This window comes from Eulemur rufifrons, chromosome 6, assembly GCF_041146395.1.
Source record: "Eulemur rufifrons isolate Redbay chromosome 6, OSU_ERuf_1, whole genome shotgun sequence".
Classification (NCBI taxonomy): domain Eukaryota; kingdom Metazoa; phylum Chordata; class Mammalia; order Primates; family Lemuridae; genus Eulemur; species Eulemur rufifrons.
The window spans coordinates 18009234-18036185 of record NC_090988.1 but is presented as its reverse complement, the minus strand read 5'-3'; the positions used below and the strand labels follow the sequence as shown (position 1 = coordinate 18036185).

General features: G+C 39.3%; 1 protein-coding gene across 3 annotated transcripts in view; it reads left to right on the top strand.

The window, feature by feature from the left end:
• The window catches only part of RNF214 (ring finger protein 214), a 50348-nt gene that overhangs the window by 4626 nt on the left and 18770 nt on the right, over window positions 1-26952 (top strand). For all 3 annotated transcript variants that reach the window (XM_069470860.1, XM_069470862.1, XM_069470861.1), the window contains exons 4-6: window positions 510-569; window positions 3462-3602; window positions 6404-6543. In XM_069470860.1, coding sequence (XP_069326961.1) covers window positions 510-569; window positions 3462-3602; window positions 6404-6543 — 341 coding nt within the window. The remainder of the gene's footprint in view (window positions 1-509; window positions 570-3461; window positions 3603-6403; window positions 6544-26952) is intronic.

The following is a 26952-nucleotide window of genomic DNA, read 5'->3' as shown; positions in this document are numbered from 1 at the left end:
AATAAATAAGAAAACCAGTAGCCCAGTTTCTAAGCTTATGGCAAGCAGGAACTTTATGACCTACATAAAATCTCTTTCGCTGAGTAATTGATGTGTGTAGGTCATTAGCATTGATATTTCCCATCTTTGTCCTTGCAGGAGGAATCCTTGTTAATTCTTTGACCTATCCTGCCTTCTAGTGACTGGTGTGCTTTGTCATAGGAGAAAGTATGGGCACAGTAGGTTGTAGGGGGCAAGTTTCTCATCTCAGCCTTGAGGCTTTCTCTCAGTCAGTTTTTGATCTGGTTCAGGTTATTTGTGGGATAAATGATTAATGCAATGTGAATATTGGTGTCCATTTGCCAGAACTACATTGCTTTTCTTGCTATGGAGCTGGTAAGGGGAAAGAGGAAAAAGTTTGCTTCTTAGTTACTTGTGGCAGTTTTCTAGGTGAAAGTACTGAAATAATTCTGCCTTTTTGAAAGTGTCTCAGAGCAATTCTGAATATAATTGTTTCTTTTTTTTTATAGACTGACTTTAAGACGGCTGATTCAGAGGTAAACACAGATCAAGATATTGAAAAGAATTTGGTAAGTGTTTAAAATGTCTTTGTTGTTACATAAAACCATTAAAGCACAAGATCTAGAGGCAAATCATTTTAGTTGGAAAGTGTGTAGGAATCCCTTTCATAAAATCTCTGACAAATGGTTAGCTAACTTCTACTTGATCACTTCTAGAAAGGCTGACCACCTCACAACGCAGCCTATTGCTTTTTTTTTTGAGACAGAGTCTTACTCTGTTGCCCAGGCCAGAGTGCAGTGGTGTCATCATAGCTCACTGCAACGTCAAACTCCTGGGCTCAAGTGATCCTCTTGCCTCAGCCTCCCGAGTAGCTGGGACTACAGGCGTGCACCGTCACACCCAGCTAATTTTTCTCTTTTTAGTAGAGACAGGGTCTTGCTCTTGCTCAGGCTGGTCTCAAACTCCTGACCTCAAGCGATCCTCCTGCCTTGGCCTCCCAGAGTGGTAGGATTACTGGCGTGAGCCACCACGCCCAGCCCCTCTATTGCATTTTTTAAAAATAACTCTTATTGTTAGATCTTATCCTGAGATAAAGACAGAACCTTTATAAGTTATTGGTAAAGCTGTCTCTTGAGCTTTATGGAGTGAATCCAGTTCCTCTTATAGTGTTAGCTCTGTGTATATTTGAAGTTTTTTTGTGCCTCTTCCTCTTATCCCTCAAGTCCAGACTTTTCCAGATGAAATATTTTCAGATGTTTTTAGCATTCTTCATATGATATATATATATTTTTTTTCAGTCTTTTGTCATTATCCTGGTTATTTTCACCTAGACATGTTCCATTTTATCAATATTTCTTTTAAAAAGTGATCTTGGAGCCAGGCATGATGGCTCATGCCTGGAATCCCAGCACTTTGGTGGACCGAGGCGGGAAGATTGCTTGAGACCAGCATGGGCAACACAGTGAGACCACATCTCTACAAAAAATAAAAAAATTAGCTGTGTGTGCTGGTGTGCACCTGTAGTCCTAGCTACTTGAGAGGCTGAGGTGGAAGGATCCCTTTAGCCCAGAAGTTCAAGGCTGTAGTGAGCTATGATTGTGCCACTGTACTCCAGCCTGGGCAACAGAAGGAGACTCTGTCTCTAAAAACAAAAGTGATCTGGAGAACCAAATGTATATAACCAAATCCTGAGAACCAATTGTCCAGAAACAGTATAATTAGTTTACGATACAGTGGGTATCTCCATCTGTCTCATTTCTGAAGCTTACGTTGACTTGTTTTGACAATCTTATCGTACTGTTGAGCGTTCAGTCACACTCCGTCAAATCTTTTTCTCATGCAGTATTTACTTGTGTATTTCTCATTTTGTCCCTAAGTATTTTGGTGTTTTTTTTTTTTTTTTTTTTTGAGACAGAGTCTCACTCTGTTGCCCAGGCTAGAGTGAGTGCCGTGGCGTCAGCCTAGCTCACAGCAACCTCAAACTCCTGAGCTCAAGGGATCCTCGTGTCTCAGCCTCCCGAGTAGCTGGGACTACAGGCATGCGCCACCATGCCCGGCTAATTTTTTCTATATATATATTTTTTAGCTGTCCATATAATTTCTTTCTATTTTTAGTAGAGATGGGGTCTCGCTCTTGCTCAGGCTGGTCTCGAACTCCTGAGCTCAAAGGATCCGCCCACCTCGGCCTCCCAGAGTGCTAGGATTACAGGCGTGAGCCACCGCGCCCGGCCAGTATTTTGGTTTTTAAAACTTAGCTAGAGAACTTCACATTTATCTTTGTTGAAATGGTCCCCTTGATCTATCCCTGGCATTTTGTGGCTAAAACAAAGTGTATGAATATCTAAGTGTATGTTTTTTAAGAGGATGGCTAATGCTGGGAAAGACACCCCAGGATCAGGAAGAGGTTTTTAGGGTAAAATGTGTTAATTGAATGGATAGCAATATAAAAAGGAATAATGCTTGTAGCAACCAGATAAGAAAGTGGATATTTGGTACAAGCTGAAGAACTGAAGGACAGATGAAAAGAAGTAACTTATTTCAGGGGTTCCCAGCCTATGGTGAGTTGTATAATTATTCCATTATATATTACAATGTAATAATAATAGAAATAAGTGCACAATAAATGTAGTGTGCTTGAATCATCCCGAAACCATCCCCCCAACTCCCTGGTCTGTGGAAAAATTGTCTTCCATGAAAATGGTCCCTGGTGCCAAAAAGGCTGGGGACCTCTGAATTGGAGTACATTAACCAGATGAAACTAATAAAAGTTTTTAAATAGTAGCTGCTTGGGAGTTATTTGTAACAGACAGGTAGAAAGGTTCTCAAGAAGAGAGACCTGATGGAAGTGGAGTAGGTGGAAACCTGGGTAAAAGAGACCCTCTGGGAAAGGGAAGGAAGTCACCTTTTCTTGAGTACTTACTCTAAGCACTTTATATAGAGTATTTATTTTGTCCTCACTGTTGTAAGCTGGGGTTCAGATGATTATATGCAATTAAAGGGGCCAAGCAAGAAAGCATAAATAAGCTTGCATCATTCTGAAGCATCATTCTTTCACATTGGGCCAAAAGAGGCCTAGGGTTTTGTTTTGTTTTGTTTGGCTGTATTCTTTTGGGTGGTTGTGAGGCTCACATGCTTTTTATTTTTATTTTTTTAAGAGACAGGGTCTCACTCTGTCATCCAGGCTGGAGTGCGGTGTCGTAATCATAGCACACTGTAACCTTGAACTCCAGGGCTCAAATGAACCTCCTGCCTCAGCCTACTGAGTAGCTGGGACTACAGGCACACACCACCACTCCCAGCTTTTTATCATATTTTAATTAAGTTTATATAGCCACATATGGCTAGGAGCTATGGTATTGGACAGTACAGTCATAGAGCTATACGTAAGGCCTTGGATAGGCACTTGGTGAATGTTTCTTGTGATTAAATTGGGAAGTAAACTTTTCTTGTGTTCCAAAAAGGATAAAATGATGACAGAGAGAACTCTGTTGAAGGAGCGTTACCAGGAGGTCCTGGACAAGCAGAGACAAGTGGAGAATCAGCTCCAAGTGCAATTAAAGCAACTTCAACAAAGGAGAGAAGAAGAAATGAAGAATCACCAGGTATTCTGCTTATATTGAAATTGTGATGAGTTAAGTACCAAACAGTCTCTGATCAAACTTTAATCTTGTTGCTGAGTTAATAGAAATAAAAAAGCAATGTTTACTTTTTAATAGTTATCATAGAATTTTAAGGATAAAAAGAACCCTTGAGAGCATCTTGTCTAACCTCTTATTCCTATGGTAGTTCAGAGAGAAAAGTATTACTTATTTAATATGTTTTGTTGACATGATTGACTGCCTACCTGGAAAACATTTGATTATATTTCTATTTCTTATTATATTAAGATGTATAACTCTAGGTAGATTAAAAATCTACATATAGGCCAGGTGCAGTGGCTCTCACCTGTAATCCTAACACTTTGGGAGGACAAGGTGGGAGGATTGCTTGAGGCCAGGAGTTCGAGACCAGCCTGAGCAAGAGTGAGACCCCATCTCTACAAAAAATAGAAAAATTATCCTAGCACAGTGGCACATGCCTGTAGTCCCAGCTACTTGGGAGGCTGAGGCAGGAGGATTGCTGGAGCCCAGGAGTTTGGTTTGAGGTTGCACTGAGCTATGATGGTGTCACTGCACTTTAGCCTGGGTGACAGAGCAAGACCCTGTCTCAAAAAAAAAAAAAAAAACAAAACCGAAAAAAAACACTACATATAAAAACTAGAAAGAAAAATTAAATTGGAAGAAAATTTAGAATATTTATGAAACCTAAAATTGTAAGAGATCGTTACAATTATCTCTTGTAATGAGAAAATCCAGAATCCATAAAGAAAAAGATTAATCAATTTAATTATATAAATTAAAATTTTTGATATGGGAAATGACACAAAAATCAGTTGAAAGATTAATGTTAGACTGAGAAAAAATATTTGTAGACATCTAATGAAGGGCTTAATAAACATGACATTCTGAGATTACTACAAATCCACGGTAAAAGTCAACAATCTAGAGAAAAATCAGAAAAGGTTATTGTGTTAGTTTCCTATTGCTGCTGTAACAAATTATCATCAATTCAGTGGCTTAAAACAACACAAATGTATTATGTCACAGTTCTGTAAGTGAGAAGTCCAGCACAGGTGTCACTGGGCCAAAATCAAGGGTGGCATTCCTTCTGGAGGCTCTGGGGGAGAAAGTTTGCTTGCCTTTCCAGCTTGTGCTGCCTGCATTCCTTGGCTGGTGGCCACCATCCTCCATCCAAAGCCGGCATCTGTCTGACCTTTCTTCCCTAGTCTCATCTTCCTCTGATCACAGCTATGAATGGGTCTTCACTTTTAAGGACTCATGTAATTAGTTTGGGCTCACGCTGATAATGCAAGATAATCTCCCCGTTTCAAGGTTCTTACCTTAATCACATCTGCACAGTTCCTTTTGCTCTGAAAGGTAGCACATATGCAGGTTCCAGGGACTAGAATGTGGACATCTTGAGGAGGAGTGTATTATTTTGCCTATCACAGTTGTAGATAGTAATTCACAGAAGAGGAAAAGCAAATCTATTAGAAATGTATGAAACGAAGCTCCACTTCACTGGTATTCATTTGTTCTTTCAGCAGATATTTTTTGAGTGCCTGATCTAGATTCTGGAAATTTAGTGATGAACAAAACACAGTCTCTGTTTTCATGGAATGCTTACCAGGGGAGACGGACAGTAGAAACAAGAATAGAAGTCAGGGAAATGCATGTTAAAATTATTAGATACCATTCCTTCCTCTGCCTTCTCCTTCTCACCCAAGAGATTGGCAGAAATGAAATAAGTTGTTATGGGTGAGGAAAAATGACCTCTTTCAGACATTATTGGTAGGAGTGTGAATACAACCTTTTTGGAATAGTTGCTAGGAATTGTCAGTTAAAATTTAATATATACATATACTTTGACCTAGCAATCTTATTAGGAGTTCATTTTTTATATGAAAATGTAGATATACAGAATGTTAATTGCAGTATTGTTTTCAAAAATTAATTAGATTAGAAATGTAATTACAAAAATTTGGTCTTTTAACAGAGAATGGTTGGATAAATTTGGATATATACAATGATGATATATTATGCAGCTGTTTTTGCATCGGATCTATATTTATTGACATAGTGTGTTCATGTCAAGTGAAAAAAATCAGGATGTAGAATAAAGTACATAAAATGGCCTCATTTAAAAAAACCTCAAAAGCCAAGCAATACATACATAAATATGCATGTATTTGTGTGAGAATGGAGGAAGATGTGAAAGTGTAATACAAAGCAGTTAACTCATTGATTAACCTTATGGGTGGAAGTGGTATGAACTGGAAGATGACTGTTTCTCACTTTTATCACTTTTGTATTTTTGACTTCTTATTAAAGAAATATAAATTTATTTGTTGTTAAGTAGTAAAACAAACAAACCCAAAACCCCCACACATAATAAAGTAGCACCGTAACAAAACAAAATAAGACCATATTTGTTGGATGTGACAAACTCCCACTTGGTGCAAGAACGCCTTTCTCAGCATTCTTGACAGGTGTTCATTCAGCCTTTATTTGAACACCAGTGATGGAGTGCTTATTGCTTTGCAAGGCAGCCTATTCCATCTTTGAGCAGTTGTGTTTGTTAGAAATTATTTCTCCTGTTGAGTTGAAATCTGTATCACTGTTACTTCCTCCCTTAGGTCTGAATACTGGCTTTTGGAGCTACTCATCAACCACATTCTTTCAATTCAATTTGAATTCACTAAAGTCAATATTTGAATTTGTGATAGTTGAAAATAACCTTCAGATCAAAAGAACTAACTTATTCCTTCTTTATTTGTGTGTGACTGTAATCGTGCGGGACTCAGGAGATATTAAAGGCTATTCAGGATGTGACAATAAAGCGGGAAGAAACAAAGAAGAAGATAGAGAAGGAAAAGAAGGAGTTTTTGCAGAAGGAGCAGGATCTGAAAGCTGAAATTGAGAAGCTTTGTGAGAAGGGAAGAAGGTAATTGATGCTGTTCAGAATAAAATCCCCGTGTTTGTGTGAGTGTGCGATAAGGGGCCAGCCCCATTTGTGTTTGTAGTTTCTTTTCTTTCAGTCTAATTTGTGTTTGAAAAACAAGTGAACAAGTAAAACTTCTCTAATGACTTTAGCTTTTTCAGTACCTGATGTTAGACTTAATAGAAAAAAGTTTCAAAGATTTATTTATTATTGTTTTTTTTTTCTTTTTTTCCCCTCTCCCCCTCAACTAACCTAGCCAGTCCCCTTCTCTCTCCCCACCTCTTCTGCCAAGTTTTAGGCCTCACCGCCCAACAACCTCCTCCTAGGGCTCACAGCCTCCCCACACCCCTCTGGGCTGCCAGAGCTGGTTCTGTGAAACACACACCTGAGCTAAACCAAATGGTCTCGAAGTCATGAGACATCAGATTCATGCACAGTCTGGGGAATTTCAGAATTCCCTGTGCCTGACAGTCACGCCCTCCCCTGCCCACCAGCCCCCTTGCCCAGCCTCTCTTACCCCTCACAGATCTGCTTTCAGACCCCTGCCCTGGCCTTTCTGCCTTTACTCCTCGGCCCTCTCCTCCTTTCTGCTCCCACAGTCCTGGTGTAGGGCTCAACACGCTTTCAAGGGGTCCATTTAGAGGACACAGTGACAGCTGACAGGGTAGCCACAGCCAGGAGGGGTCTCCAGACCTCCTGTGGGTTCTCCCCAAGCCAGAGAATGACATACTTTATGCAGAGGGTACAGGAAGATGGGCCAGGCAAGAGTGTCAATGGGCCACAGTGCAGGGTCCCTATAGGTTATAGGGCAGGATAGGCCCCTCACTGGGCCTCAAATCCCAACCTCTGGCACATAAAGGAGTGACCTAACTGGTCTCTGGGGGCCCTTCCCTTCCCAATATTTCCCAGCTAAAATGCCCAACTGGTGCCTTGGGTACCAGATGCCATCCTAGACAGAAATCTGTGCCTCTAGGCAACTGGCTGATTTGGTGCTATTCTGTTTGCATTCTCAACATTGTTCAAGTCACAGATGTCAGCCAGGGAGGATCTAGAAGAAGGAAGGGGTGGCTGGTGAGCTGGGCAGACCCAGACAGGGGCCCAGACTGTGCTGCCTGCCAGCCTGCCTTCCACTGGTCTGGACAGCTCCTCCTTTCCAGCCTGCTGAGCCCAGAGAAAGGAAACCAGATACAGAAGGTGGAGAATGGCTAGGAGGCTCTACTCTGGCCCCGATCACTCAATCCCCCAATTCTCTCTGTGGACCATGGGCATACCACTTCCCTCCATGCCTCAGTTTCCTCATCTCTAATCATCTACCTTTTACAGTCCAAAACTTGCATGGCTGATTTCAGCTCACAGGATGGGGCGGGTGATGGTGGCAGCTGTTGCAGGATATGGGGACAGGTTGTGGGAGAGTAGAGAGGAAAGTGGCTTGCCCTGTGGTGATGCTGGGATCAGTACCCATGTCTCCTAGGGCAACCCAGGGCTCAGGATCTGGGATTGGGGTACCAGGTAAGTGTGGGACCAGTGCTGCCACCTGCCCAGATGTGTTGTTTCGTACAGATACTGGGCATGTATACTTAATGAGCATGAGCTGTGTGTTGGGAGGATGGGTGACGCATGCTGTGACTCTGGGCTGCCATGGTGTCTTGTGGTGATGCTGCATCTGCAGACCAGCTGGGCTGTCACCTCCCAGGGTCCTTTCTCCAAGGTCCAGTGCCTCCCCCATCCTAGAGGAGTGGGGAGCTACCCTCTTTCCATAGTCCCTCAGTGCAACATGATTGGACCCCACGTGTCACTCCTCCCAGTCTTCCTCCTGTCTTGCCTAGGCCTGGATCTGGGCTCTTAGCTCCAGACTGGGGGCACCCTCAACACACACAACCCACCTCAAACTCCAGGGACCCAGACACACTCCGCAGCCCCCTCCTCCACATGTAGTCTGTCCTCACCCCTCAGAGATTTATTACTACCTTGAAATAATAGTTGTTAGTTGTTGGGTCCAAAGTATGATCAAGTTTTTGATATGCATCTAACACCTACTTCTCTTGCTTTATACCCTGATTTTTTATAAGTTCAGGCCATGAGAATACTTTGAATGATTATATTTATGTTATTCAGTACCAAAAGCTAATTTCAAACAGTAACATTGTAAGCTATTTCTGAAAGAATTATTTAGGGGATCTGTGTCCTCTTCTGGGTATTGCAGCAAGAGCAAAGTGGGCATAGAATTTGGTCAAATTCTCAATTTTCCAAGTTTCTTAAAATGAGCTGTTAGGAAATCAAAATAGCTGTGAATACTCTGATGATTTTTTTTTTAATTCTACTAAAATGTATATTTTGTTTATCAAGAAAATCTTGGCTTTTGCTAATGTGTCAGAATACTAAGTTGTTAGCTAGCTTATTTGCTGAATCATTTTCCAAGTCTCAAAGATATTAACTGCGGAAGCTCCAAATGGAAAAAATGTTTGGGAGAGAACCTAAAGACCAATCAGTTGTTCTGTTGAGAATCTAGTGGTACTGAAGGATTAGAAGATGGGTCAGTTGTCCACAATGATAATTTTCCAGCAATTATGAAGAATGTACTTGGAGCAGAACACTATTCCAGATGTTGTTAGCGATGAAAACAACTACCACCACATTACAACAACATGGCCTCTGCCATTGTCTTCATGGTCTATGTGGAGAAGATGAGTATGGACATGTACACGTGGCAGCTTAGCAGCAGATATCTTATGGTGCAGAATCTGGAAAGATGAGTCTGTAATTTTATTCTAGGCCCTGTGAAATTTTTTCTTTTGATGTGCATTTTTTCCGCTTTTTGTGTATCTCTATCTTCTTTTCCATCTGATTGAATAGCTACAAATGGGGATTGATACTAACAATTTTGCTTCTTGTGGTCTTGTAGATCCAGTTGGTTTTTAAAATATATGTCATGAGCGTCAGAATGTTTTCTCTCATTCTTTCTGTTAAATACAGGGTTCATTTTTTCCAGAAGCAAGGGGGATATGTCTTCTGTGTGTATCTTTGTTCTAGCAGAGGTGTCTGTTTTGCTCAGCATTCCATCATTATAGGAACTGTGGATACAAAGATTTTGGTTATTATATTAGTCACCTTGGCCTGCCATAACGATACCACAGACTAGGTGGCTTAAAGAACAGAAATTTATTTTCTCACTCCTAGGGCTTATGAAGCTGGAAGTCCGACATAAAGATGCTGGCTGGTTTGGCTTCTGGTGAGACCTCTTGTCCTGGCTTGCAGATAGCTGCCTTCTCGTTGTTTTCTCACATGACCTTTCTTGTGTGCATGCACACTCCTGGTGTCTTCTTTAAGGAGACATTAGGTTCTATTAGAACCTAAGGTTCTATTAGATTAGGGTCCCACTCCTAGGACTCACTTAACTTTAATTGCCTCCTTCAAGGTCCTATATCCAAATACATTTATGTTGGGGATTAGGGCTTCAATATGAATTTTAGGCGACACAGTTCAATCTGTAACAGTCATATTTCCAATTCATAGCTCACTCTTTCATTTATTCAGCCAGCATTTATTGAGTATCTACTATGAGCCAGGCAGTATGGGCCTGGAGAATAAAAAGTCTTCAGGGAGCTTACTGTTTGTTTGGAGAGAGAGATAAATAAACAGATGATTACAAAATAGCATAATGATACCACAATAGTTGTGGGTTGAAACCATCTAGAAGAAGCATGTAACTCAGACTGGGTAGGGGGAAACAGAGAAGGGCTTCCCAGGGGATGTGATTCCAGAATCGAGTCCTGAAAAGTAAGGGGGGAGCATGATCACCAAGTGTAATGCATGATCCTTGGTTTGATCCTGGATTAAACAAACTATAAAGGACATTTTGGAATAATGGGGAAAATTTGAACATGTATTGTATATTAGGTAATATTGTATTGGTGTTAAGTATTTTGGTTGTGATTATGGTGTTGTTTGATTATGTAGAGGATATTCTTGCTGAAGTTTTAGGGGTTAAGCATCAAGATGTAAAGTAAATGTGTCAGAAAGTAACAACTGGTGAATCTAGATGACCAGTATGTGTTCATTGTATTATTCTATTAACTTTTCTGCTGGTTTGAAATTTTCAAAGAAAAAGTTGCAGAGGTGGGGGGAGATGTAGGGAGGAATTCACCAGGCAACATACGGGGGGAAAGACATTGCAGGCAGGGGGCCCACAGGCCAGAGAGAAGAGTCACTGAGATGTGAGGTGGAGGAATGAGGGTAGGGAAGGTCAGGAGCTATTAATAGATCAGAAAAGGCTCCCATACTGTGTTGAGGAGTGTGGGTTCCCGCCCCCCGTCCCCTCGTGAGAGATACCGAAGGATTTTACTGGGTTAAGGGCATTAAACAATGCAAATTGCATTTTAGATAGATCACTTGGACAGTCGGAAATGGACTGGAATAGAGCCGTTGACCAGTTAGGAGACTTATCCTGCCTATGTTAGAATAATGGTGGCCAACACTGGAGTAGTGTCAGTGGGGATGAGAGAAGTGAACACATTTATACATTAGGGGCAGCACTAGTCAATGTGGGTGGACATGGAAGAGTTAGGGATAACTTCCATATTTCTGGCTTAGAGAATTGGGGAAATAATATGGTTCTTTTATAAGATGTCTTATCCATCTTGTAAGTTTTAACTTAAATTCTGCCTCCTTTGTGAAATCTTCCTTAGCCGTTTCTTCCTGAACTGAAGCTGAAATTTAAAAAAAAAAAAAAAAAAATTGTTTCGTGTTTGCTTATCCCACTTAATTAAATGCCATATATCTGGTAATTGTTTGATAAATATTTGTTGGATCACTGGATTGGAAAGTAAGAGAATTTCACACTGATATTATATAAAGATTAGTTTACTTAATAGAAATCTGCTAAGTGCTTTGTACTATTTGGAAGTAGTTACTGTGTATTTCAATGTAATTATAATTTTTTACACCCTGAATTGCCCCCAAATTTAAAGATCAAATATTTAGTTTAGTCATGTATTTGATTTTTTCCTTCTGGACGACTGGCTGTTTTGTCCTAGTTGTCTTGCTTTTGTGGGGATGCTTTCTAGTTCCTGGTTTGCATCCTTCAAGGTTATCGCTGGCATTAGAAAGGTGAAGCTTCCGTGCTAGTGTTCTTCCAGCGCAGAACCTCTTTTAAGCTCCCTGCCTTTAACAGTGATTCATTGAGAATGGCAGCAAGTAGTGCTGATGGTGAGCTTGCACTTTAAAGGACATCAACACTTGATTTAGATTCTCATAGATGTGGGTTGGGACAAGTAGCATAAAAACTGCAATATCAAGCAATACTATTATTTAAAAAAAATTCACCGAACTTGCCTGATGAACTCATAGGATAGAGTGACAGGTAAGTAGCAGGTCAAGGGAGTTATTGTTGGAAGCATTACTCTGGATGTGATGTCACATTTAGTCTGTCCTAAATTAAAATTGACAGTGCAGGAGGATTTGTTTTGGAAAGTTTTCACCAAATGCTGTTGTGTTTAACTGGTATGCTTTGAAGTGCTAATAGTTTATTTAGCAATCAGATAAATCTATGAGTGTTTCTTTGGTTGTAACAGTTTAGCAGTAAGCTAGACTGTTGTACCATCCCCTATTTTGACCACAGCCTTCAGTCCTTCTGGCTTTCTGTCTTATTTTCAATAAATCTACACTTTGACCATATCAAGATTTCTTTCTTATTCGGTGACCTCACTTCACTTTCCATGAGTCTGTCAGCTCCCTGGAAGCATTTTTTTCCTTAGCCAACCTAGACTCATGGTCCATTACTTGAATTACTTGCTTACCAATTACCATCAATTCTCTTGATGCCTTGTTCTTTTCATTACGCTTTCTACAGTATGATCCAGTCCTGGGTCAAGTCAACCACCTAACCCCTTCATTCTTATGCTTGAGCTGCTGAGTGCTGCTGGGGAAAATCATACAACTGTGTGTCCTGGGGCCAGAATACATTTATGACTTCTATCACCTGCATCCCCAGGGCTTCCTCTTCCTCTGAGGGCTGTCCACACTTTTTCTTTTCTTTCTAAACTTCCTGTCTCTACCATTTATCTTCTTACTCTTAGCAGATTCTTACCTGTTATTTCACTGAAAAAAATAGAGGCTATCAATTAAAACTTCCCTGAGTTTCCTGACTAACAACAGAGGCATCCATCCTTTCTTCCTGTGCTTGATTCTGAGTCTAAACTTTTTACCTATATGTGAATGCCATTCCCTCCTGCTTCTACCACTTCTCCATAGGTGGCTCCATTTTGTCCTCTAGTGCCTAGGCTGAATACTGGCATCATCCTAGATTCCTCTTAGTCCTTTCTACCACATCCGCTTTTACCATGTCTTGTAGATCAGCAGTCCCCAACCTTTTTTGGCACCAGGGACCATTTTCATGGAAGACAATTTTTCCACCCACCGGGGAGGGAGGGGGTGTTTTGGGATGTTTCACGTACATTACATTTACTGTGTACTTTATTTCTATTATTATTACATTGTAATATATAATGAAATAATTATACAACTCACCATAAGTTGGGGACCCCTGTTGTAGATTCTTTTTTTTTTTTTTTTTTTTTTTGTTGAGACAGAGTCTCACTTTGTTGCCCAGGCTAGAGTGAGTGCCGTGGCGTCAGCCTAGCTCACAGCAACCTCAGACTCCTCGGCTTAAGCGATCCTACTGCCTCAGCCTCCCGAGTAGCTGGGACTACAGGCATGTGCCACTATGCCCGGCTAATTTTTTCTATATAGATTTTTAGTTGTCCATATAATGTCTTTCCATTTTTAGTAGAGACGGGGTCTCGCTCAGGCTGGTCTCGAACTCCTGACCTTGAGCAATCCACCCGCCTCGGCCTCCCAGAGTGCTAGGATTACAGGCGTGAGCCACCACACCCGGCAGATTCTTAATATTAATTTTCTTTTTCTCTCCATTCCCTCTATCACCATCTTAGTTCAGGTTCTCATCAATTCTCCTAGACTACTGGGGAGGCTACTAAACTTTGCTTCCTGCAAGTAAGGCAAAGATACTCTTTTTTTTTTTTTTTTTTTTTTTTTTTTTTTTGAGACAGAGTCTCGCTCTGTTGCCTGGGCTAGAGTGAGTGCCGTGGCGTCAGCCTAGCTCACAGCAACCTCAAACTCCTGGGCTTAAGCGATCCTATTGCCTCAGCCTCCCGAGTAGCTGGGACTATAGGCATGCGCCACCATGCCCGGCTAATTTTTTCTATATATATTTTTAGTTGTCCATATAATTTCTTTCTATTTTTAGTAGAGACAGGGTCTCACTCTTGCTCAGGCTGGAAAGATACTCTTACTTAGTATAAAAGGCCTTCAGTTTCCTCATCCCTATTTATGCACTTGATCTTATCCAAAGTCTGAGAAGCTACCTCATCCCTATTTATGTCTTTAACTATATCTTTTACCACTCCCCACACAACTAAGCTGGTTTATACCCAACTACTATATGCAGTATTCTGAATGCACTTAAAACTTAGCCTGTATCACCTGCTCTAGAAAGCTTTCCCAGATACTCCCCCCCAATACTCTGACCAACCAATGTACATAATCCTCCTCCTCACTCACCTATCATGGTATGTATACCTCTATTGTAACACTTCTCTATGACCTTTTTGTTTACTTAACTGCTTCCCCCATTATATAGTTAGCTTCTTGAGGGCAATTGTTTTGATTATCTATTGCTGTATTAAAAAAAAAAAAATCACTGTAGGTGGGGTACAGTGGCTCACGCCTATAATCCCAGCACTTTGGGAGGCCAAGGTGGGAGGATCACTTGAGACCAGGAGTTCAAGACCAGCCTGGGCAATAGTGAGACCCTTATTTTTACACACAAAAAATACAAAAATTAGCCAGGCATGGTGGGATGTGCCTGTAGTCACAGCTACTCAGGAGGCTAAGGCAAGGAGGATCGCTTGAACTCAGGAATTCGAGGCTACAGTGAGCTATGATGATGCCACTGCACTCTAGCCTGGGCAACAGAGTAAGATCCTGTCTCAAAAAAAAAAAAAAAAAAAGCAACACCATTGTAAAACTTAGTATCTTAAAAAAATAATTTATTACTTTTCACAATTCTTTGGGTGGCTTGTGTCTCAGATGGACAGTTCTGCGGGTCTCATTTAGAGTCATTAATGTGACTGCAGTCAGGTAGTGGCTGGGGCTAGAACATTCAAAATGGCTTCATTCATATCACTGGGATTTGAAGGGACACCTGGAAAGTTGGACTCAGCTGGGACACTGGCTTTTCTTGTTTTCATTTCACTGGCTCATCTCATTCTCATTTTCTCATTTTTTCATACTTTTCTCATTCTCAGTCTTGCCACGTAGTCTCAGGGCATCTTTGTCTCTAGATGGTCTTTCCAGCAGAGTAGCCAGGTTTCTTACATGGTAGCCTAGAGCTCCCAGCAGTTCCAAAGCAGAAGCGACCAGACTTTAAACTGGCACAGTGCTACTTCTGTGGCATTCTTTTGGTTAAAATGAGTGAATAAGACCAACCCAGATTAGTGTGGGAAGGGACTACACAGAATGTGAACACCAGGAAGCCTGGTTCATTGCGATAGGTACATCTTTGGATAGTTGCTACCATAGCAAGTAACACATTTAACTTTTTTTGCTCAGCACATAGTAATGTCTTTTAGATATGGGAAATCATAAACGTTATGTAAACAAGAGATACATAATTGAAGATGTTTTAGAAATATTCAGGATGAATTGTGGGGAGAGACAGAGTGGGACATCAACCAGTAAGCTCTTGCAGTGAAGTGAGTTTATAAGGATTATTATAAGACTAGTGGTGGAACGAAAAGGAAGAGACGGATTCAATGGGAATCAGTGTCTAGTTATTTTGTGGAATAAGACAGGGAGAATTTTTTTAAATGGCGCTGTTTTGACCCTGGTTACCTGTGTGCCACCATGGACAATAATTGGGACGATAATTGAAATTCTAGTGCTAAGTTTTGAGGGTGTAGTAATAAATTTGGTGATATGCAATATAGTTTGGGTATTTCTGCCCTCCAAATCTCATGGTGAAATTTGATCCCCACTATTGGATGTGGGGCCTAGTGGGAGGTGTTTGGGAACTGATTGGTGCCGCCCTGGGGGTAATGAGTGAATTTTCGCTCTATTAGTTCCTGTGAGAATTGAATATTAAAAAGAGCATGGCATCTCCCTCCCCTTCTTGCATCCTTCTTCTCACCATGTGATGCCTGCTCCCATTCACCTTCTGCCATGAGTGGAAGCAGCTTGAGGCCCTCACCAGAAGCACATATTGGTGCCATGTTTCTGGTAAGCTTGCAGAACCTTGAGCCAAATAAGCCTCTCTTTTTTATAAATTACCCAGCTTTAGGTATTCCTTTATAGCAATGCAAATGGACTAAGACAACATGGGACATGCAAGTTAGTCAGTTATTAGAAGAAATGAGAGACATAAATATAGAAGAGATGCTCTATCCTGACTGGGAGTTGACTGCATAGAGAGGGTAGTTAAAACTATGGAAGTGAATTTACAGTGGGGAAAAAGTAGAAAGTAGGGCTCAGTTCGGAACTTTTAGGTATGCTTACAGTTTGGGAGTAGAAAAGGGAAGGAAAGGCAAAGCAAAAAATAATTAGAAGAGAAAAATGGTTTAGTAGTATAGGGTTTCAAAAGGGAGAGTGTGCTTAACAGTGTTAGAAACTGCAGGGAAGTAAATGAGAACTAGGTCTTAATAAAGGCTATTGTTAATTATTGAGTGTTTTGATGCTACTCAGTAACCAACAGGGATTTTTAGGCAAGGGGATTAAATTATTGGATTTATTTTACCCCAATATTTTATTACAAAAATTTTCCAACATTTAGAGAAGCTGAAAGTATTGTACATTAACACTAACCACCTGGATTCAACAATTAACATTTTGTTAAGTTTTGTTTTATCAATATTTTTCCATCTATTACCCCTATATCTATTCATCAGTCCATCTTTTTTTTTCATTCAGAGGAGATAGCATATGAGGTCTTATTTTTTTGATGCATATCAGAGTAAGTTGCAGTCATCAGTAACTTCACTCCTGAACATGTAAACATATATGTCATTAATTAGAGTTTTATATTATTTACTTGCATTTCTTTTTTTGTGGTAATAAAATATATATGCAGTTAAATAATATAAATCTTAAATGTACTATTCAATTAGTTTTGACAAATGTATGTACTTGTGTAATTCATAAAGATATATAGAATATATTACTACCATTAAGCCAGAAAGTTCCCACATCTGCCTTCCCTGTCAGTCCCTGCCCCCACTCTCCCAAAGACAACCATTGTTCTGATTTTTTCACCATAGATTAGTTTTGCATGTTCTAGAACTTCACATAAATAGAATCATACACTGTGTACCCTTTTGTGTAAGACTTCTTTTGTTCAGTGTTCAGCATAGTGCTTTTGATATTCATGTCCATTTTTATTGTCAAGTAGTATTTCTTATATTAATATATAGCAGTTTGTGTATTCATTCTCCTGTTGGGCATGTAGCAGTTTCCAGATTTTGACTGTTATAAATAAAGCTGCTATGAACATTCAAGTGCAAGTCTTTATGTGAACATATTCTTTTATTTCTCTTGGGTAAATTCCCAGGACAGTTTGCTGGGTTGTAGGGTAGGTATATGTTTAGTTTTATAAGAATCTGACAGACATACTTCCAAGGTAGATAGACCACTTTACACTCTACCGACAATGTATGAGAGTTCTGGTTGCTTCTCATCCTTGCCATTGAAGTGCTTGGGTAGTGGCATTTCATTGTGATTGACTAATGTTGTAATTTTCTTATGTGCTGATTGGCCATTTGTGTATCTCTTTTTGAGAAGAGTCCAAATTTTTTACCCCCTTTTAGGGGAGGTTGAGTTTTTGACTTTTTATTATTGTGTAGTAGTAGTTCTTTATATATTCTGAATATAAGTCCTTTGTCCATTATATGTTCTATGAAATTTTCTCTTATCCTCTAACTTGGCTGTTCACTTTTTAATTGTGTCTTTTAATGAACAGAAGTTTTAGTTTGATGTCTCAATTATCATACTTTTATAGTTAGTGCTTTCTCTGTCCGCTCTAAGAAACCTTTGCCTACCCTGAAGTAGCAAAGATGTTCTCCTTTGTCTTCTTATGGAAGCTTTATCATTTTAACTTTTACATTTATGTCTCTGATCCATCTCAAATTAATTTTTGTATATGGTGAGAAGTAGAGGTTGAGGTTCATTTTTTCCCTGTGGATATCCAGTTGTTTCAGCACCACTTGTTGAACAGACTTTCCTTCCCCATTGGGATTGTGTGATACCTTTGCCAAAAACCAAATGACAGTATGAGTCATTTTTATGAACAGTAGTAGGTCTGAGTACTATTCTATGTTGATATATTTGTCTGTCTTTACAACAAATCACACTGTCATCATTATAGCTTTATAGTAAGTCATGAAGTCACATAATGTAGGGTTTTCTACATTTTTTCAAGATTACTTTGGATATTCTAGGTCATTTGCATTACGATATATATTTTAGAATCGGCTTGTTAGTTTCTACAAAAAGAGACAAAACTAGTGGGAACACATTTACCTTGAGTTTATATATCAACTTGGGGAAAATTGGCATCTTAATATTGAGTCTTCCAATTCAAAAATATGATATATCTTTCTGTTTATTTAGGTCTTTAATTTATCTCAGCAACATCTTAAAATTTTCAGTATCTTGCACATCTTTCTTTAAATTTATTCCTGAGGGAGGATTGTTTGAGGCCAGGAATTTGAGACCAGCCTGAGCAACATACGAGACCTCTCTTATACAAAAAAACAGAAAAATTAACCAGGCATGATAGCACGCACCTGTAGTCCCAGCTGCTCAGCAAGCTGAGGCAGGAGGATCACTTGAACCAGGGAATTTGAGGTTGCTGTGAGCTATGATGACACCATTGCTGTCTAGCCTGGACATCAGAGCAAGTCCCTGTCTCAAAAAAAAAAAAAATCTCTTTGGAATTTGATGAATCTGAGAGATGGGACGTTATCTTCTTAAAGAGTTTATGCAAATGTGGTCACATTCTTGGTCTTAGAGGGAGTGGAGGAAAAGAACAATTATTTTTCTTGGTGGGTCTGGATCTTAAGCAGATAAAGAAACTTAAACATTTTTAGGGAGTACTGATGGTGGAGGATTGATCAGAGAGACCTTGAGGCTTCTTCAGTCAGTCCAGCATGTCAAAATGCTGTATTTTGGGGTAAAATATTTCTAATTTCCTTCACATGATATATATTTTTCCATCCTTTTACCTTCAACCTATTTACATTTCTCTGTTTTGTAGACAGCATATAATTGGGTCTTTTTTTTTTTTTTTTTTTTTGAGACAGAGTCTCGCTCTGTTGCCCTGGCTAGAGTGAGTGCCGTGGCGTCAGCCTAGCTCACAGCAACCTCAGACTCCTGGGCTTAAGCGATCCTACTGCCTCAGCCTCCTGAGTAGCTGGGACTACAGGCATGTGCCACCATGCCCGGCTAATTTTTTTTCTATATATATTTTTTAGTTGGCCAGCTAATTTCTTTCTATTTTTAGTAGAGACAGGGTCTCGCTCTTGCTCAGGCTGGTCTCGAACTCCTGACCCCGAGCGATCCACCCGCCTCGGCCTCCCAGAGTGCTAGGATCACAGGCGTGAGCCACCGCGCCCGGCCGGGTCTTTATTTTTGATCTATTCAGGCAAGCTGCCTTTTAGACTAGTCTATTTACATTAAATGTAATTATTGATATGGTTGGATTTAGACCTGCTCTTGAATTATGTAAATTGAAAATTAATTAGATATTCATTAGAAATTTATTTTAATTTGGCCTTCCAAAAAGCCACCAAATATATATCTGGTTCTCTAATTCACTGGCAACACGTATCATAAAGAAAAACTACATGCCAGTTGAGTAGGCTGTATCAGAAAGACTTACAATTTTCTTGGATAAAGTACCTGGAAAATTGTTATAGTCTTAATTGTAGAAACTTAGAATTATCGCTCAGATTTTTTTATTTTTTATTGTTTTTAAATTTTTTTCCTTAGATTTTTTTTTAATCAGCTTTTTTGAGATATAATTTGTATACAATAAAATATACTTATTTTAAGCGTACATTTTGATGAGTTTTGACAGATTAATCACGCATGTAAACACTAACACACTCAAGGTATAGCATATACCTGTTACCCTAAAATGATCCCTGTGTTTATTCTTGATCACTGCTATCTCCTTCCACCATTCCTAGGTAAATACTAAGCTGCTTCTATCACTATAGATTTATACTTACCTTTTCTAGAGATGTGTGTCTAGCTTTTACTCAGTACGTTTTTAAGATCCATCCATCATGTTGTGTCTATCAATAGTACATTCCTTTTTAATGCTGAGTAGTAGTCTTGTGTGAATATCCCACACTTTGTTTACCCAGTTAAAGGCGGTGTTGTTGTAATGTAAACTGGCTCCTGTTGTTTCTGATGATAAGTCAGTGACAATTCATACTGTTGTTTCCCTCTCTGTATTGTGTCATTTTTTTCCTATGGCTTATTTTAAGATTTTTCCCCTTTAGTTTTCAGCAATTTGATTTACCCAGGTGTGGTTTTTTTTTTTTTCATATTTTTTCTTTTTGAGGTTTTCTGAGCTTTGTGATCTGTAATGTTTACCACATTTGTGAAATTTTCTGACATAATTTTCAAATATTTTTTTCTGCCTCATTCTTTCCTTTCCTTCTAGGACTCTACTCTAACATGTGTTAGACCTTTTGATATTGTCCTACCACTCACTGAGGCTCTGTGCATTTCTTTCCAGTTTTTTTTTTACTCTGTTCCTCATATTGAATAATTTTTATTGATGTATCTTCAAATTCACTTATTGTTTCTTACATCGTTTCCATTCCATTAAGCCTGTGCAATGAATTTCATATTTCCAATATTGTATTTTTCAATTCTGTCATTTCAATTTAGTTCTTTTTTATAAAATAGTTTTTGTTTCTCTTTCCTTTTTCTTTTCTTTTTTTTTTTTTTTTTTTCTTCTTGAGACAGTCTTGCTCTGTTGCCCAGGCTAGAGTGCCGTGGCACCAGCCTAGCTCACAGCAACCTCAAAGCCCTGGGCTCAAGCGATCCTCCTGCCTCAGCCTCCTGAGTAGTGGGACTATAGGCGTGCAGCACCACACCCAGCTAATTTTTTCTATTTTTAGTTGCCTGGCTAATTTCTTTCTAATTTTTAGTAGAGATGGGGACTCCATCTTGCTGAGTCTGGTCTCGAACTCCTGACCTCAAGCGATCCTCCCGCCTCGGCCTCCCAGAGTGCTAGGATTACAGGCGTGAGACACCACGCCTGGCCTAGTTTTTGCTTCTCTGCTGAGAATTCTTATTGTTTATTCCTTGTGAACATGTTTTTTTATGTCCTTTAGCATAGTTAAAATATTAGGTTGGTACAAAAGTAATTGTGGTTTCAGACCATGACTTTTAAATCATTATAACTAGGTTCAAATACATCTTTATTATCAAAATAGGAACGATTACAATCAATACATTTTTGCCAATGAGAAATAAGTTTGTATATTCCTATAGTGTAAAAATCCATGCTTCAGGATTCGATGAACTCTTGGAAAGCATTTTCTGCATCCTGCTGGTTGCGGAAGCATTTTCCCTGCAAAAAGTTGTCAAGATGTTGAAGAAGTGGTAATCGGTTGGTGAGAGGTCAGGTGAATATGGCAGATGAGGCAAAACTTCATAGCTCAATTCGTTTAACTTTTGAAGCGTTGATTGGGCGTTGTCGCGGAGAAGAATTGAGCCCTTTCTGTTGACCAGTACCGGCTGCAGGTGTTGCAGTTTTCGGTGCATCTCATCGATTTGCTGAGCATACTTCTCAGATGGAATGGTTTCTCCAGGATTCAGAAAGCTGTAGTGGATCAGACCGCAGCAGACCACCAAACAGTAACAATGACCCTTTTTTGGTGGAAGTTTGGCTTTGGGAAGTGCTTTGGAGTTTCTTCTCTGTCCAGCCACTGAGCTGGTCATCGCTGATTGTCATATAAAATCCACTTTTTAATCACACGTTACAATCCGATCGAGAAATGGTTCATTGTTGTTAAGTACGAGAAGAGAAGACACTTCAAAACTACCGAGGTTTTTCACCTTTCCAATTTGCTTCAAAAGCTGAACAATCATAGAATGGTCGACGTTGAGTTCTTCAGCAACTTCTCGTGTAGATGTAAGAGGATCAGCTTCAGTGATTGCTCTCAGTTGGTCATTGTCAACTTCTGATGGCCAGCCACTGTACTCCTCATCTTCAAGGCTCTTTTTTCCTTTGCAAAACTTCTTGAACCACCACTGCACTGTACGTTCGTTAGCAACTCCTGGGCCAAATGCATTGTTGATGTTGCGAGTTGTCTCCACTGCCTTACAACCCATTTGAACTGGAATAAGAAAATTACTCAGATTTGCTTTTTGTCTAACATCATTTCCATAGTCTAAAATAAATATAAAATAAAGAGCAAGTAATAAGTCACTAGCCCAAAAAAATGAGAAATGTGCATTAAAATGATGTATAACATAACTACATTTATTTAAGAATGTATTGCAATATCAAATGGCAAATTTCAATAATGCTAACACCACAATTACTTTTGCACTAACCTAACAGATGCTTTAGAATCCTTGCCTGTAATTCCAGTATCTTAATCACCTTGGAATCCTTACCTATCGATTGCTTTTTTTCTTGACCAAAGTCAACAATTAGCAGCATTATCCTAAACAAAAGACCAGACACAAAATATATACTATTTGATTCTGTTTACATGAAGTTCTAGAAAAGACAAAACTATAGTGAGGGAAAGCAGATCAATGGTTGCCAGTGGCTCAGGGTGGTGGGAAAGGGTTGACTGCCATGTAGTAAATATTTTAGTCTTTGCAGAAACCATACAGTCTCTGTTGTAACTATTCAACTCTGCTGTTGTAACATGGAAGCAGCCATAGTCAATATGTAAACAAATGAGAGTGGCTGTGTTCTGGTAAAGCTTTATTTACAAAAATAAGTGGCAGGCTGGATTTGGCCCATGGACTGTAGTTTGCCATTCAGTTTGTATCCTGAACATGGTGATTAATACATTGTAGAGACTCTGGATTCTCTTATATTCCCCCCAAATGCCTTGATTTCTTAAAAAATTTGTTTTATCAGGCTGTTACCTTGTCTGGGCTTAAATGTCATACTTTTGTTTGGTAGGCAGTACCTATGATCTCTGTTCAGTACGTTTAGCCACAGCTGGCTTCCTTGAAGTCTTCTCTGTGCGTGCATGGTTCACAGATCAGCCAGAGATTTGGGCAGATTTTTATGCAGAATTTGGGGCTCTCTATCCATGGCACTTTCCTTTTTGAGATTTTCCTCTAATTTTCCAGCTGTTTATTGTTAGTGCCCAATTTTGCCATTTGGTTCTTCAGTTACTAAGGCTACAAGATTTCTGTCTGAGCTTTGCCATCAGTGTGGAGCTGGCTGGGGTTTGCCCAGATGAATAACCATAATAAACAGGAAACAGCGTGATAATTCACTTTTCTCAATTGTCATATCCTCTTCAGTTTGTTTGACTGGTTCTTGTTTGTTCTCTAAAGCTCCAAATAGGTACTTTTTTACATTTTGTTTAGAATTTAGAGTTTTGTTTTGTTTTGCTTTTTTTTTTTTTAACTGTATGATAGTTGGTCTGTTAGGAGCAACTCTGCCTTTGCTATTAATAGAAGTAGAAGGTCTCTAGAGTTATTTTTTACAACGCTAATTCTGGCTGTGTTAAGTTAGATAGGCTAAAGTACAACTAAACTGGTATCAGGAAGACTGTTAGAGTCCCAGTGAGATAAAATGAGGGACTGATCCAAGCGGCAAAGGAACAGAAAAGAGGGGCTTTCTTAGGTAGGACCGATGAGATTTGTTGACTACTTAGAGGTGGGGGCTGAGGGAGAAGAGCAGTAATGACAGTGAGATGTCTGGGATGATAGACGTGGTAAATGTAGGAGGTGGAGCACTTTAGGGCAGTGGTTTGGGAGGTGGAAGTTGTAAATTCTATATTTTAACTCAGCTTTATGGAGGTATACTTTATATACAATAAAATTCAAATGATGAGTATTGACAAATGTATGCAGTCTTGTAACGACCACTGCAGTCATGGTATAAAATACTTCCATCACCCGAAAAAGCTCTTTCATGAACTTTGTGGTCAATTGCCTCTGCCACCCTGAGTCACTGGCAACCACCGATCTGCTTTCTCTATATAGTTTCGCCGTTTCTAGAACTTCATGTGAATAGAATCATACAGTATCTTTTGTGTCTATTTCTTATTTAAGATAATGCATTTGTGATCCATCCGTGTCATTGTATGTATCAGTAGTTAATTCCTCTTTATTGCTGAGTAGTATCCCATTGTAAGATTATATCAAATTTGTTTATATCTTCACTAGTTGACGGACATTTTGGTGGTTTCCATTTTTTTGTCTGTTATGAATAAAGCTGCTCTGACTATTCAAGTACAAATCTTTATATTGACATGTTTTCTCTCTCCTTGGATAAATGCCTGCAAGCGAGATTTTTTGGCCATATGTTTGCTTAACTTTATAGGAAACTGCCAGTTTTCTAAAGTTTTACATTTCTACCAGCAGTGTATAAGCATTCCAGTTGTTCTGTGTCCTCACCAAGACTTGGTATTTCAGTCTTTAATTTTAGCCATTCTAATAAATGTGTAGCGGTATCTCATTGTAGTTTTAATTTGCATTTCCCTACTGACTGTTAATGTTGAGCATCTTTTCATGCCCTTATTTGCCTTTTCTTTTTTGGTCTAGTGTCTATTCAAATATTTTGCCCACTTAAAAAAGCATCTTGTCTTACTGAGTTCTGAGTTCCTGGGCTCAAGCAATCCTCTCATCTCAGTCTTCTAACTAGAGAATTGTAAGAGTTCTTTGTATATACTCTGTACAAGTTCTTTTATCAGATATGTGTTTCACAGGTATTTTCTCCCAGTTTGTCACTTGCCCTTGCATTTTTGTAACAGTCTTTTAAGCACAAAAGGTAATATTTTGATGAAGTCTAGTTTGCCAGTTTTTTTCTTTTGTGCTTCATGTATTTTGTGTCCTAAGAAATCTTTGCCTGCTGGGCGTGGTGGCTCTGCCTGTAATCCCAGATACTCAGGAGGCTGAGGTGGGAGGATCACTTGAGGCCAGGAGTTTGAGACCAGCCTGGGCACTATAGTGAGACCCCATCTCTCAGAAAAAAATTTTTTAAAATTAGCCAGGCTTGGTGGTTTGTGCCTGTAGTCCCAGCTACTCGAGAAGCTGAGGTGGGAGGAATGCTTGAGCCCAGGAGTTTGAAGCTGCAATGAGCTATGATCACACCACTGCACTCTAGCCTGGGTAACAGAGTGAGACCTCATCTCTAACAAAGTAAATACAGAAAGAAATAATAGGCCAGGCATGGTGGCTCATGCCTGTGATTCCAGTGCTTTGGGAGGCCAAAGTGGGAGGATTGCTTGAGGCCAGGAGTTCAAGACCAGCCTGGGCAACATAGTGAGACCCCATCTCTACAAAAATTTTTTTAAAAAATTAGCCGGGTATGGTGATGTGTGGCTATAGTCCCAAGCTACTTTGGAGCCTGAAGTGGGAGGATCGCTTGAGCCCAGGAGTTCAAGGTTACAGTGAGCTATGATTGGGCCACTGCACTCCAGCCTAGGCGACTGAGCGAGACACTGTCTCAATAAATAAATTAATTAATAATAAATAAAAAAAGAAAAAAAATTTTGCTTAACCCAAGATCACCTTCTTTGAGAAGGTTTATATTAATATTATAGTTTAACTTTTACATTTAGTTCATGATCCATTTTGAGTTAATTTTTTGATATGGTACAAGGTAAGGGTCAAGGTTCATTTTTTTTTTTTTTTTTTTTGCATTTAACTGTTGACTACCTTTTCCAGTGACATTTATTGAAAAGACTATCTTTTCCCCATTGAGTTACGTTGGCACTTTTGTGGAAAATAAAATGACCACTGTTGGGGAAATATAATTTAAAAAAGGAAAATCTTCTCTTAACCCAGACTGAATAAGCATTAAACCAGATGTGATGTACATCCCAGGCAATCTGCTGAGAGATTGCAAAGATGGATGCAGTCTCACCTCCTTATATAGCCAAGCAGATGTAACCCATTACATACATGCTTTCAAGATAAACAGTAAGTACCATTTGTCTCACATAGTTTTTCCTAACTTTATCGTGGTAATTGGGGAGACCACCTGTGTTTGCTTTAGCTTGAAGGAGAAATAAACTTCTCATATCTCTATGACAGGAGATAGTTTTGTAAAATTGGAGCAAGGTGCCTTACTGAAGTTAGGCTCTTACCCTTCCACGGTAACTAGGAGATAAGGGCACTGTCTCCTTTGATGTTTGCACTTCAAAACGATGGCTTTCAGGTCCTTGAGGAAACATTCCTGATTTGTCTGACTGTTTTTAGCCTTTATAATGATTTATATGTATTTGAAAAGGACAGCAAAAGAAATTTTGAAAGAAAAGGTTAGGGGAGTAGGGGGAGTCTCTTCTGTTATTTTCAACTGGAAGAATTCTCTCTCTCTCTCTCTCTTTTTTTTTTTTTTTTCTTTTTTTGGTGGAGACAGGGTCTTGACATGTTGCCCAGGCTGATCTCGAATTCCCGACCTCAACTGATCCTCCCTCCCTGGCCTCCCAAAATACTGGGATTACAGGTGTGAGCCACTGTACCCAGCTCAAGTCTCTTATTTTTTATTTTGTATTAAATATTTGCCCTTACACCACATAACTGTGGCTCTATTCCTTGTTTTGTTTTGTTACATTGATCTGTTTGTTTTTCCTTATATCTGCATAGTAGATGTTGAAATCAAGTATATCTTTTTTTTCAAAGCTGTTTTGAACATTCTGGATAGTTTTTATTTCTGTATAAATTTTAGAATCAGATTGTCAGTTTTTACAAAAAGCGTGCTTGGAATTTGATTTGGTTTATATTGAATCTGTAGATCAATTTGTGGGCAACTGATATTTTAATAATACTGAGATATTCTGATAAAGAACATGGAATATTGCTCTTTTTCTTCTTTAGTTTCTCTTGGCAATGTTTTGTAGGTTTTGGAGACTATAAGGTCAAAGAGGGAAAGCTTCTCCTTTGCCCTCTGAAGGTTCAATGAAAATTACCTGAAAAAAGCAGATTAACAGGAGAAAAAGGCATACAAAATTCACTTAACACATTGACTGCCACACACACACACACAAAAATAGAAACTTTTCCTTGGGGCCTCAAGTGTTTTTATTATGAAAATAGAATAAAAACTTTGAGTGTAATTTAAAGGTAAATGTAAATAGAAAACTGAAATTTATTGACTTCTGTTCATTTAATCCACACTTTTAGAAT